Source organism: Poecilia mexicana, unplaced genomic scaffold, assembly GCF_051168715.1.
Source record: "Poecilia mexicana isolate PSO_F unplaced genomic scaffold, ASM5116871v1 scaffold_6, whole genome shotgun sequence".
NCBI lineage: Eukaryota > Metazoa > Chordata > Actinopteri > Cyprinodontiformes > Poeciliidae > Poecilia > Poecilia mexicana.
This window is the reverse complement of record NW_028263375.1, coordinates 28,340,319-28,353,868: the sequence shown is the minus strand read 5'-3', so window position 1 is coordinate 28,353,868 and position 13,550 is coordinate 28,340,319. Positions and strand designations below refer to the sequence as shown.

Below are 13,550 nucleotides of genomic sequence, written 5' to 3'. Positions count from 1 at the left end.
TGCAATGATGCAATGTTAGTGCATTTATTACAAACCTACTTACATATCTTTACAAGTGGCGCTAATGAAAATGACCAGCAATCTAAAAAAAAAATAAAAAACAGACCACTGTTCTAGTATTTTTTTTTTATTATTAATTTTGCCTCTCTATCTCACTCGCTCTACTTTCTAGCCAACACCCTCACCATGAGAACCTTTCTCACGAGAGGCCTCGGTACAAAGTTTATCACAGAGGCCACTCTCACACACAGAGTACAGAAGGTCACATTTCTGATCAAATCGTCGGAGCCTCTGCAACGCACCGCTTTGGAAAAAGTGAATTTGTGTGTGACCGACGGAGACGGAGAGAGAGACAGACATGCTGAACAAGAATCTGGTTTCTGGCTTCTGTGCTGTATATTCCAGTGGAGGTTGCACATTCCTAAGAAAAGAGCACATGACTATGGCGAGGTGTGTGTGTGTGTGTGTGTGTGTGTGTGTGTGTGTGTGTGTGTGTGTGTGTGTGTGGTGGGGGGATGACAGGGGAAACTATTGTTGAGCTAAATTGTAGCTGGGATGGCTAACAGGCAATCTACATTTAATGTCTCCTTCCTTAGACAAAAGACTCAGCAGCCACAAACAGGAGCTCAGGTTCTCCGTCTTCAGACCGTTTAGCAGCAGAAGGATAAACGGAGAGAGCTGAATGTTAATGTCCAGTGATAATCGTCACCAGAGTCGATCTGGGTCAACCAAGGCACCCAGGAGGTTTAATACTGCACAGACTGCGGGTCCACAGGGCTGGTGTGTTTAGGAACGCCACCGCTGCTTTACTCCACAGGAAACAGGAAGTTGCAGAGGAAGAGACCCCCATCAAAGAGACCGAGAGAGGGAGCGGGGGCCGGGGGAATGCCACAACAAAACTCCTCAGACAAGCACCAAGTCTTTGACACACGAACTACTAACCTCCCCTACAGTTCGTAACGAAATGTTGCCGCATTTAAACTCTTTTCGGTTCTTGGTGGTGATGCTAGGAATGTGGTGCGCCGCCATGACGGTGGTGCTGCTGCGTTCACAGAAAGAATCACCTCTGCCAGTTTGTAGGGAACGATGAGCCTCTCTCCGACGGTCACCGTCTTCCTGGTCGTCAGGGCTTCAAGTAGCATTTCCTCTTTCACCTGGAAAACAAACAGTGATGAATAAAACCAGCCCCGACTTTAATGCGTTCTATTTGGATTTGATAAAGCAGCTGTAATTGTTCAACAATTACAGCTGCGAGTCTTTTTGTGTACGTTTCTAAATGCTTTGAGATAAACCAGATGTGGGCTACTTATGATCCGGAGTCTTGCAGGATTTTTAGATGTTTCCCTTCTTCAATTCCTGAAAACAGAGGCTGAATTCACACCGGTTTTGTTTTGTTCGCTTTAATCGATTTGCAGTTCGACTGCCTAGAAAGTCCAGTTTGTCTGGTGAGGTGTGAACGCGTAACCAAACTGATGCAGACCGAAACGAAGAACTCTGTATCCTCCTATCCCTAATTCTCTGTCTGGTTGAAGTGAACTCTGGTGCGGTTTGAATGCATATGTGAACGGAAGCAGTTCAGAATCCACTCCAGAAGCAGGAAGTGGACTGCAGCGCAAGGTATTCTGGGTAAATGCAACCAAACAAACGTGAGTCTAGAGCTGGTGAGAGAAACGGGTCATGGTCATTTCAAAAGAAAAAAGAGAAATCAAACAACCACTGAAATCTGACGCCGCTTCATTTTTGTTTACATTTTCTGAAGAAGGAAGTTGTGTTCACCTTCTTTGTCGTTTCTTGCAGTGGCTCTAGGTGCAGAGCCACCACAGGCGAAAGGGGGTGAACAGGATTTTCAAAGGAATTGAATCATTTGACTCAGTGAAAGAAAACCACACCAGCTGAAGGTATAACAAATGTTGTAACCGAGTTTACTGGACCATCAGGGGTGAAAACACCCAGATTCTCCCATCTGACCTCTGCAGCTCCTCCAGCGTGGTCAGTAACAGCTAAACAGTGATTCTCTTTTAGTTTTAGGTTTTTATCGTGTCTTTATCACTTTGTGATTTTGATATAAAATGCCCTCAAACGTAGTTCTTTCCATATCAGTCACCATCGTGACCCTTAACGTCATGTTGGAGGTCGTTAAGGGTCACATTAACGACCCTCAACCCAAACCTGAGCCACAGCGCTTCCATCTAACGCCGCTGACCGAGATTAGCCTGTGAGCGCTGCTCTGTGCGCATGTAGGACAATTGAATGTGGCCTGCAGTGGACCGGGCCCTGACGACGGGGGCCACAGTGGGAGCAGCAGATGTCACCGCACACATCTCCTCTATCGGCAGGGATTATGGGAGAGAGACCAACAGCTGCTGCTCAGCCTCTGCGTGTTTGTGTGGACTCATCTCTGATGTCTTCATGTAAGAAACAGAGTGTGTTGGCATTTTAGTTAACACCATTAGGGTCCATTTTGGTGAAGGGCTTTGATAGGGACAGAAGTGGGTTGAGGACACTGGAGGAGTGTGTGTGCGTGTGTGTGCAGTGAGTAAATCACAGGGGGTGGTATAATCAGACTTCGTTTCACACTGCCTGGTAATCCCTCGGCTAGGAGCAAAGCCCATTCTGCTTGCTGGTGATTGGTCTTTAGACGCTACGTTTCCGAGTTTTTGTTGCCTGGTAATAGGGCTGAAACGATTCCTCGAATGATTCGAGTACCTCGATTACTAAAATTCCTCGAGGAAAATTTACCTGCCTCGAAGCTTCGTTAATTTATGTTTTATTAGTTAGCGCACCGTGTTCCGGCCGGGACTTCATTTGCGTTGCGCGGAGCTCTCACTTCCGCCTCTAAGTTGTTGACAAAAGCTAAGTCTCAGCGGCATAAAGTCCAATCTTCAAGATTGCCCGACTTTTTATCGTTTTTGGGGAACTAATAAGCATCCTTAAAATGACTGGGGGAATGCCTGGAGTACGGCAGCATTTCTCCTCCGGGGCTGCTGGTTGAAAGCGAACGGCGGGAAGAGCGCTGAGGTGAGCGGTAGACTGAACAGGGCGGGCGGCTGAGTAGCTGATGCTTACCGTGTAAATGTAGCTTTACCGACGAACCGCACAATAAATTTCATATCCCGGTCTGAAGAAACGGGTGGCGGAGCGCATCGTACATGGCTGGTAGATGAGTTTCTGAGTGTGACCAGTGAAGGTGTCGTAAATATCCCGTATTGCTTCCCCCCATGTTCGTCCCCCGGTCTAACGGTTCGTCAGTCCTCTGGTCTATTTCCTCCCCTCCACCCCATGTTCGTTCATTCGCCCTCTCCTCCCACTCCAGGCGGCATTTCCCGTATTTTCAAACCCAAAGCGTGACAGGTTAGGTGGCAAGGTGAGTTTAATTAATCTATTAAACTCACTGAAGATGAATACATAAACTAAAAGCTGGATTGTAGACATTTTTATAAGCATATTTATGAGCCTGCCTCTTTGTTATTAAATTCAATATAATTTCAGATTTTTCTATAACTTTTCTTCTGGTCAACTTAGAAAGTGAGCTATTATTGTTACAGGTTAGTTTTCTAAACTACAAAAAAGCAACTGTTAGGGATGCTCAAATATGAAAAGTTGGACTGACATTGATATCTGATAGTAACACCGGTATTATGCCAGATTTACCAATATTTCATTTTAGAATTTTTTTTATCCGATTACTCGATTAATCGTAAGAATAATCGATAGATTACTCGATTACTAAAATATTCGTTTACAACAGCCCTACCTGGTAACAGGCTTAGCGTTCTGCCATCATCACCGCCCTAGTAGCTCAACACTCAGGAGTTTTACAAGCTCTGGTTTGGAGGTTTTATTTCCAGTCTTTCCAAAGTCTTTTGAACTCCTTGAATCAGGAGCAACCCTATATCTTACGGATGATACGTGTCACCGCTCTGATTTTCACTCTGCACTGAAACCCTTTTTGCCAATCAGTCAACTTCAAACCTCGGATCAGGTTTGACAGCCATCCGTCGGCCCACACGAGCCACACTTCCTCTTCCAGATTTGCCTCCACAGGAAGCAGGAAGTCCAAGTCAACTCCTTTTACCTCAGTTCTTACTCTTTCAGAAAGGAAAAAAAAGTCCCCTGGTTCACATCCGCTTGACACATTGAACCAAAACGGACGACTCGTGAGTTTTAAGTTGCAGAAAACAGTAATTTCTGTTGTCATTCTAGTCCATTGGTCATGAATCATAATTCAAAGAAAAGTATTAGCTTTTGTTTTAACTTCTGATGTTTTTCTTTTTGTTCCACTAATAAATGTTTCTAGATAATCATATTTTAATACAACACAAAGGTCACCTGAGTGAAAAGAAAATGTAGTTTTCATTTATAAAAAAGGAAAAAGGAAATGCAAACCAAGCAGGCTCTTGCTGCGAAAGCAAACCCAATACCTGAAGTACTGGTTGACTGTAGTCAACAATTGTCTTAAAACATTCCTTCTGTAAAAAAAACCTTACAAAACAAATAAAAAGAAAACCTCTATCCTGACTCTACGGCTTCATAACGCGTCTGTAAGCGTCGTCTCCTCAACGGTTGCTCGAAGCGAGCTCCAAACGTCTCAATGGGCCTTTGCCTCGGTGCGGGCTGACAGACGTCTAAATAAGTTGGAAATTAAAACTCCGGCCCATGAGCATGTGGCCAACATGTGGCTCGGCTTACGTCAATGCCACTCTGGATCTCCTGAGACAGAGAAAGAGTGGAGGGTCAGAGAGTCCAGTCTGGATGCTGGGACCCTGGCATGCTCTCCGCAGTCATAACATCCCCGCGGCGATGTTGACAGGCAACGCTCAGTACGCTGCTTTGTTTGGGACTCGACGAGCGCGTCCGGCTAACGGCTGCAGTCGGCGTGTGCGTTCGCGGTCTGATCTCAGCGTCTCCGCAGCCTGCCACAGAGACGTGTAAACACTGCGCGGCCTGTCGGGCCGGGCCAGGAGCTGTTTTTTCCGTCCTGCGGACAGATAACAGGTCTGTAGCAGACTAAACTCACACAGCAGACTGATTAGCTCACAGAAAACACGGTTGCTAAACTGAAACTCATCAGGTTTAGGAAAAACAACAGAAAGGGATGAAAGGAAGCGGATGACACAAACGGAGAGAAAGAGGAGCCTGAGACCTGAGACTCTTTCAGGAGCAGCAGGACTGACGCCTTTTAACGGCCGGAGTTAGTTTTTACATCTACAACCTCATTATGAGGCGAGAGGAAGAAAGGAACTTCACCTGAACTTTTGTCCTTAGAAAGAAAAATGGCACGTGCTGAGGAAGTGATGGCTGCACTTTTCCAGGAACGCAAAGCTTTAGAGCAGCACTTAAACAGTTTGGTGTAAGTGCTGCCAACATTATGACCACGAACACAGATCTAGAAAGCGTTTCATGCAGTCACATTCATCCTAGAGCTTGGAGATTATTGTTCATTTTTGGTTACTAAAAGCCTTTTTTTCTCGTTCTTCCCGTAAGAACACGTGTTTTTTTCTGCTAATATCAGGATTGTATCCTCGTAATTATACAATAATAGTTGCAGCCTGGCCCTAATACTCCTTTGCACAACTCACAGAAAGGGGTGACTGAAAACTCTGTTTTGAAAATATTTTCCATCATTTGTACTTTCTTTTTTAGAACCCCCTCACCCCCAGAGAATAAAAATCTAACCTGGTATGAAAACATGAAGAAATTTAAGTTTTATGCCATATTGCCCAGGCCTGATTCAGCCTCCTTTACTCTGATACACCTAAATAAAGTCACATGTAACCTGCATGCCTTCAGGAGTCACCTAATTAGAAATCCAACTGAGAATACATTTAGTACAATATTAGAAAAATGCATAGCTTTTTGGATAGTTTTGGTGTAATTAGTGTTTTTTTTAGCAAACAGACTTTTTTATTTATGGACAATTAATTGTTTACAAAATTAGTTGATTATTTAATTAATTACGATCAATCCTTTCAACTCCATCTTAAAGTAATCTATAATCAGTGCTCAAACACAGGCGCTGACAGCATGTTAGCAGCTGATATCAGCGCCTGATGTTTTCAACAAGTGGAGTCAAAGATAAGCTTGATGTTCGGCTGCAGCCGTCTGAAAACAACCCGAACTTTAACGACGTTTTGTCAAATCCCTGGATGTTTGGACGGCTCTCTGGGACCTGAAGCGCCTCTTCATCTCTGCTGTCAACAGCTTCGTTATTTAAAAAAAAACAAAAAAAACCTCGCGTTCAGGTGGTAAAATCACATTCAAGCAGCGTTCAACAACTGCAGCAGAGCAGAGGTTAAACGCTTTCAGATCAGACTTTAGGAAGGGCAGCAGCCCAGGGCGCCAATTTTTTAGGGGGCACCAACAATTAAAAAAAAAATTTTTTTTAAATGAATGCATGTTTTGAAAACATTTTACTTCATGTCAAACTCATGGACAGATATCAGGTGAGTTATATTAATATTTTGAGATCTTTATGAAGAATTTTTTTTCTTTCTTGATTTCTCTGAGCGATTTCTTTAGGAACATCAGAGTTAATGGCTAAAGGATGTGTTAAACTTACCATTCATCAGTTCACATCTATTGATGTAATTTGCTTTTCTTTAGTGATTAAGGCACCAAAACCGGCTTAAGCCCACATTCTTATAAATCCGGTTCTGGGTGTTACAGCAAACACAGCAGTGACATAAATAAGTTTCTTGTGCATCTAGAATGTTTCTGAAACAGTGACTTTCCTAACACTATGAACTAAACAAAAACATTTCCAATCTGCGTTTGCTGACCTCCAGCAGCTCTGAGACAATGGGCAGCCCCTCCGGGTTACAGATGTCGATGGAGTCGTCCCTGTAGGTCTTCTTCTTGTAACGGATGTTCCCCAGGTGCAGGATGGCAGACAGCAGGGAGAAAATCCTGACAAGAAATGCGCCATTTTGTTATCGCTTGTCGATCGTTCCCAGCCCACTCGTCCCGCTGAGGTATCGACGTGAGTCGAGGAGAGGCCGTAAATAAATTGACACAGGCTGATAGAAACGTATGGGAGGGTTACAGGTTGATTTAATATCCTAGCGGGTCTGCGGGGGTCACGCCTCGGCCTTACTGTTTGCGAGTGGACGGTAAGAACCCGACCATCTCCATGGCCAGCTGCAGCCGCTCAAAGTCATGCTTCAGGTCTTCTCCCTCCACGGTGAAACAGTCCTGCTGGTGTCGGGAGGAAACATGCGAAGACAAAAGAGCAGAAGAAGACAGGGACAGAAATCAGCACCAGCAGTATTTGGGGAAAAAAAAGACCTGGGTTGGGCCTTTATTTTATCGTGTATCATTTATCGTGACAAATTTCTTATTGCGATAAGAATTTTGATTTATCGTTAGGATGAATTCCAGGTAATGTTTAAATCCCTCAAAACTGTCTGGGATTGTTGGGATTGTAAGGTTTACTACTTTTTCCAGTGTTTGTTGATGGAAAAAGTTTGAAAATATGATTAAACGTAGTCACTGTGTGCAGGTTAGTGAGGCAACTCATGCTTCTTTATGTGAATAGTGTTCTAGAGAAGTGTATTACACATGGATATGTTGTGGGGTAATGACTGCAGCGTCATGCAGTCACCAGCTGCGTTTCCATTACAAATGTGCTCAAAATTTTGTCAGCATGTCGAAAAACACAATTTCACAATTACGGTGTTTAAATTAAATGAGAAGCGAGGTTGAAATCACATATGAACAAGTCGTGGCGTCATCCTCCCACTACTTCCTGTCATCTTCTTTGTCATTTCCGCCAGGAGTAACATCCAGTTGTTGGATCGTGAAAACTTCTTATCAAAAAATTGCAGCGTTTCCGTTATTTCGGTAATTAAAATTTGTGGAATTATATGGTCAATGGAAACACAGCTATGGTTACCTAAGAAAGAAGTAACAAATAATTCTCATTACTTTCATTGTTAGCATAAAGTATCATGATAAAACTTTACGTCCATATCACCCACTCCTAAAAACAACACAATTTAACACTCATCACAATCAGCAATACTAGCTACGAATCATCTATAGATGTGTGCAAAACTTTGTCCATATTTTGCAAATGTTGAAAAACATTTTGCAACTTTGTAGTTTCCATTAAATAACAATTAAAATCACATGTGAATAAGTTTGTTCCACGCCGTCATCCTCCTACCAATTCTCCGTCTTTTCCGTCAGTAGCAACATCCTCTGCTGATTGTGAAAACTTTATCAAATGTGAGTTTTTTTCAAAATTGCCATGTTTCCATTAAGCAGATTTATTTTCATAGTTCCAATTTGCACAATTATGTGACCAAATCAAACGCAGCTAGAAAAGTAATAAATAGTTCTTATCATTTTTATCGTTATATTACCACAAAATACTGCGATAAAACTTTAAGTCCATATTGCCCACCCCTGAAAACAACGTAGTTTAACATTCATCACAACCAGCAGTCAGTTGATCGACGTGCATAGCCTTGACAGCAAATGGCTGAACCAGCATGTCACAATGTCAAGGAAAACATATAATTTCCATAGTTCATCTCATCTGCAGAGCAGCAAGCCACAGCTGCACAAAGGGGGGGAAACCCTGGATGGTGAACACGAGCGCATTCCTGGGCAATCATGAGACTCTGATATCATACAGTCTTTGTTACCAGGGTTGAGATGGAGGAGAGACGCCATCCGTCACATCCTGAGCAATGTCTGAGTCCACAGATCCAGGAAGTGTCCTCATGCAGCGTCTCCTCAGGCCCTAAGCTCGGTCAGCTTCTCCCTGCTCCCAATAGCGAGCCTCTCCCGGGCTGTAATTAGCACATACCACAGCGACCGGACGCCAATGGAAGACACAAGAACCTATAATCCACACTCTGGAACCCTCTTCCACACGTTACTCTCCAACACTCCTTTCCCTCTCCTCCATTGTTTTTCTTTGTCCCACAACGACTGGAGGGTCCAGAGGGGTGGGCGGGGGGGTAGCTTCTCCGGTTAGCTTCTCTGGTTGCAACAAAAGGTCTGCCGAGGCTTCTGGCGAAATGGCAAGACCCGGGAAAGACGAGTTTTATAGCCGCCGCCGGTTGTTTTTGACCTCAAACACCCAGAATGGCACAATGTGATACATTGATGGAAGTTGAGAAAATAAAGAGATCAGTTTTGGCAGCCTCAAGGGAATACTTTGGTTAAAAACCAACATTTTAGCTATTTGGGGTTTTTAAAAAAAAGAAGAGTACAGAACAGGCAAGAGTCTTGTTTTAAGCAAAAATATTGATACAGACTCTGTTATTCCTATTCATTATATCTAATTTAGTGTCAGTAAAACAAGTATACATTGCTTATTAGCCGATCACAGTGATATGTCAGCATCAGATCTACATCTATAGAGCCTCGCAGCGGTTTTCACACCCCTTGAACATTTTTGAAATAGTCCATATCACCGACAAACGGAAATGTATCAGATTAGGATTTTATGTGGCAATGAATCAAAGGGAATGATTCATTGTGAAGTGGAAGGGAATTTAATACATTTATGGTTTAATACATTTACAACAACAACCAATTCCACCGTTGTTGGCTGCAGTCACGCTGAAAGTCTTCAGGAAGTTGCCGGATTTAAGTTTTTCGCCATTCATTTTTGTTTGGTGAACATCAGTAAACATCAAGTTTTCAAGTCTTGCCACAATGCCCAGTTGAAACAGGCCTGGACTTTGACTAGGGCATTGGAAAAGGCGAACATAATTTGATATTAAGCAATGCATTGTAGCTTCTGGGCTCCTGTTGCTCTAACCAGCTGGCTGGTCAGCTTAGGTAGACAGTCATGTCTTGGTATGTTTGCAGTTGAGTCATAATCCTAAGTATCATTTTCCTTCCACCTCACTTTGTGTTGATCCATCTCAAGAAAATCTATTAATAAAAAACATTTAAGTTTGTTGTCGTAACATTGTGAGAAAGTTAAAGGGATGTGACGATTTAGCCAGGCGGTGTAGATATCACAAATCACGACTTCATCATCATTTGAGTATAAAATCACTGTTTTGGAGCAAATACAGCATGCCAACACATCGACCAGACATTCCACACCACCAAGTCAGAGACGGCCAAACAACCCCAGAGCTCTCACAGCCACCAAACACCCGACTCGGTTTCAGCCATCAAAAAGAAACATCCAAAATGTTTGGTCTTTGGGATCTTTGGGCAAAAACAGGGTTTTTTTCTTTCCTGAATGTTTATTTTCTATTTTTGCTTCCAGATCTGTGGCATTTTTTGTGCTGATTGACTCTCTGCTGTGCATTCAGCACACGGGGAGGTCAGAGGTTAAACAGGCCTACGTGGGGAGTTGGTCAGGTGATCAGACAGGTGGTCTGAGAGTCTGACAAACATTCTATGCGGGTGTGTGGTAGGATCTGTGTGACTACGATGCCATCATGTCCTTGAACAGTGGGGGTCACAGACAGAATGAGGTCACTCAACGGCCTTTATGAGAGCAAGAAGCAACAAACAGCGAGACGGGTCGGTTGGGGAGAGATGGACAGACTCACTGAGACTGAGATACGCATTTTAAAGACATCACTTTGTCCAAGAAGGTACCTGCACAGCAAAAGGCCTGTTCAAAAAAACATTTCATTGGATTGAATGGTAAAAGACTTAAAGAGAAGTCAAACAAAACAAAAATCTCTTAAAAAGCAGCTGTCTCTACAATTACTCCTACAACTACTTCAGTAACAACAGGCTGCAAAGACCTCTTGAGATTAGAAACACTGATTGAAAAGTGTTCCTTCGCCTGCACACGTAATTACGGATGTTGGTGTGGTATAACCCCTTCCCACTGGGAAGTGGCTTTTGTCTCTCAACTACTGAAACTTGCTCTCAGAGCGTGGAGTGTCACCTCTCTGAGCTGGTGTGTGAAGTTCAGATATAGTCTGACTCATCCTGATGCGTTGGTCTTGTTAAGAGCAGTTGAACACTCTTCTGCCCTGGGGTTGGCCTGGCTGAGGGCCATTGGGATACTTTTTGCCCCCAGCTAGGTGCCTGTACATTGGGGTTCACCATGGTAAAAGAGGAGAGCTTGCTGGGCACTCCCAGGTTCTGCTGGTTGGACTTCAACGCTCAATGACAGCAGACTGTCTATGGTAGAGATGCTGCTGACCTCAAATCGGGACAGAAGTGGGCAAAAATCTGGCAAGGCTCCAAAAAAGATGAGATAAGATAGGATTCGTCAAGAGTTCCTTGAGGTTATGGATGTAGTGCGGTCTGGGCAGATACCCTGGATGGGCAGACCAAGGTTATGGTCCCGCTATTTAAAAAGCCTTTACCATGGGGTCCGTTCCAACTATAAGGGGAATCGTACTCCAAAGCCTCAAAGGTAAGGTCCAATCAGGGGTTATTGAGGAAAATCAGCCAGATATAGTCTAGACTCTGATTCAGGAGCAGCAGTATGTTTTCTGTCCTAGTTGTAGAACCCTGGGTCAGTGGTGTACCCTAAGAAAGGTCCTGGAGGATGCATGGGAGTTCGGCCAACCAGTTTGCGTGCATCTTGGGGATTTGAAAGCTTTCAGCAATGTCCTTTGGGAAGTCCACTGACTCCCCCAATATCATCGACTCACAATGTTTCTAGTTGCAGCCGAGGTGTTGATGGGATCTGTTATGGTGTCCTCAACCTTTAGCAGAAGATATGAGTCTGTCAGATTAATCAGATCTGGATCTCTGGTTTCCCTGGAGCAGTTCGCAGCAGAGTGTGAAGAATCAGCACCCACAAGTCTGCGTGATGCTGAGGTGGAAAAAGGGAGAGTACCTTCTCCGAATCAGGGAAGAAATGGTGCTGGAGGTCGTTGGGTGGAGAGGTGCCAGCAGTACACAGCAGCTTTAAAGTTTTACAGTTTGATCCTGCATTTTCCGGTGACACTAAAGTACTACACCAGTTACATACTCGTATTTAAATGTCAGAAAGCTTTCCACTGAGCCATATAAATGTGATTTTTTTTATACACGTCAAGAAGGATAATAGCTTGGATAGTTGCTCAATTATCTTGATACTTTGAGCCGAATTTACTCCACTCTTCGTTGAACTCCCACATTCAGACATTAAGTCCCTTTATAAGAGAAATTATCACTATAAAACTCGAGGTGTTTATGGTAACAGTCTATTTGCATAAGCGCAGCATTGTTTAACACTACTCTGCCACAAAACAAGAAATGCTCGATTCAAACGGAAAAACACTTCCACAGAAATTACTCGAACCGCTCTTGCAGCAAAACTGGCTGAGTGTGTTCCAAACATCTCTCATTATGCCAATAAACGGCTGAATTTCCTCCTTCCAGCTTCGGCTGCGAGGTGGAGAATGTTCCTGGGGAGGAACCGAGAAACACAAATGGCTGTTTTGCTGCAGGAAATGTTCCAACGCACTCCGACGTCTGCAGCTCGTTTCATTCTGAGCCGACGACTGCTTTCCTGGAGGCCCACTTTAAAGAGAATTTCATTACATTTTGATACTCAAGTTATTTTTCTCGGGAATGGGTAAGAGCCTCGGATAAAAGAGAAGTCTAAAAAGAAAAAGAAAAACCGCACGCACAATGCCAAAGTCAAGAATAAAATGTGGTGAAATTGGGAGTCGTATTTGTTCGGACCAATTCTCATGGCTCGTGTGTTTGCTCAACGGCACAGTCCGAGGAACATAATCTCCCATTAGGCGATACCGAATCCCTTAAACACACACAACAAATCCCACTGACCAAACATTACACACTTCATCTTAAGGCTCGCAGGACAGTGGCGGAGAGCAGCAAATCGGCGAACACACACACACACACGCATACACACACGCGCACACACACACACACACACGCAAATCGGCGAACACACACACACATACACGCACACACACACACACGCACACACGCAGAGAATGGACCCAGACCACACACTTTGTAGGGAAGTTTCCGGACGTGAAGCCGGTAGATCAATCATGTTGTCCTCCAATCAGAACCCATGTCAAACTTTAGATCCTCGTCTGAATATCAGCAAATGTTGTAATTCTAGAGAGTTTCTATTATAATACAGTTTTGTTCTTGTCTTATCTTTGTCTACTTTGTACTTCCCTCACTGCTGTTCCTTTAAAAAGTCTGTTGATGCTCTGAGAGGGCAAAAAGATCAATATTTGTGTTTTGTTTTGTTTTTAGTGTCAAGAATTAAAGTTGAGTGTTGGACGCCAAGCGATCCTTTATTCGTAGTGAAATCCTGAAGCTTCCCTACAAAGATGGCATTTCCAGCTTTGGTATCATCATCATCAACCAGCAGCGAATCATCCACAAGCTTTGTTTGAAGGGATTCCTTTTCATTTGCACTTTATTTCACTAACTGTAGAGATGCACCGTGAAATCAGAAGATCAGCAGCAGCATTAACAGCGCGGAAATACAGAAAATTTAAAAATAATAATAAGTTAGCAAAAAATCTTCCGCTCAGTCAAGGCAGGGCGAGGCTAATTTCTGGAAAGTGCATTTTCCACAACGACGCAATTCAAAGCACTTTGTAGGATTGCAAGGAAAATAAAATAAAATCATTAAA

The 13,550-nt window shown here is 43.5% G+C and overlaps 1 protein-coding gene across 2 annotated transcripts in view; it reads right to left on the bottom strand.

Moving 5' to 3' along the window:
• The window catches only part of LOC106924129 (unconventional myosin-IXAb-like), a 142,074-nt gene that overhangs the window by 52,837 nt on the left and 75,687 nt on the right, over positions 1 to 13,550 (bottom strand). For both annotated transcript variants that reach the window (XM_014997669.2, XM_088006523.1), the window contains 3 exons: positions 7,094 to 7,194; positions 6,780 to 6,906; positions 1,065 to 1,154 (listed from right to left, as the gene is read on the bottom strand). In XM_014997669.2, the coding sequence (XP_014853155.2) occupies positions 1,065 to 1,154; positions 6,780 to 6,906; positions 7,094 to 7,194 (318 nt within the window). The remainder of the gene's footprint in view (positions 1 to 1,064; positions 1,155 to 6,779; positions 6,907 to 7,093; positions 7,195 to 13,550) is intronic.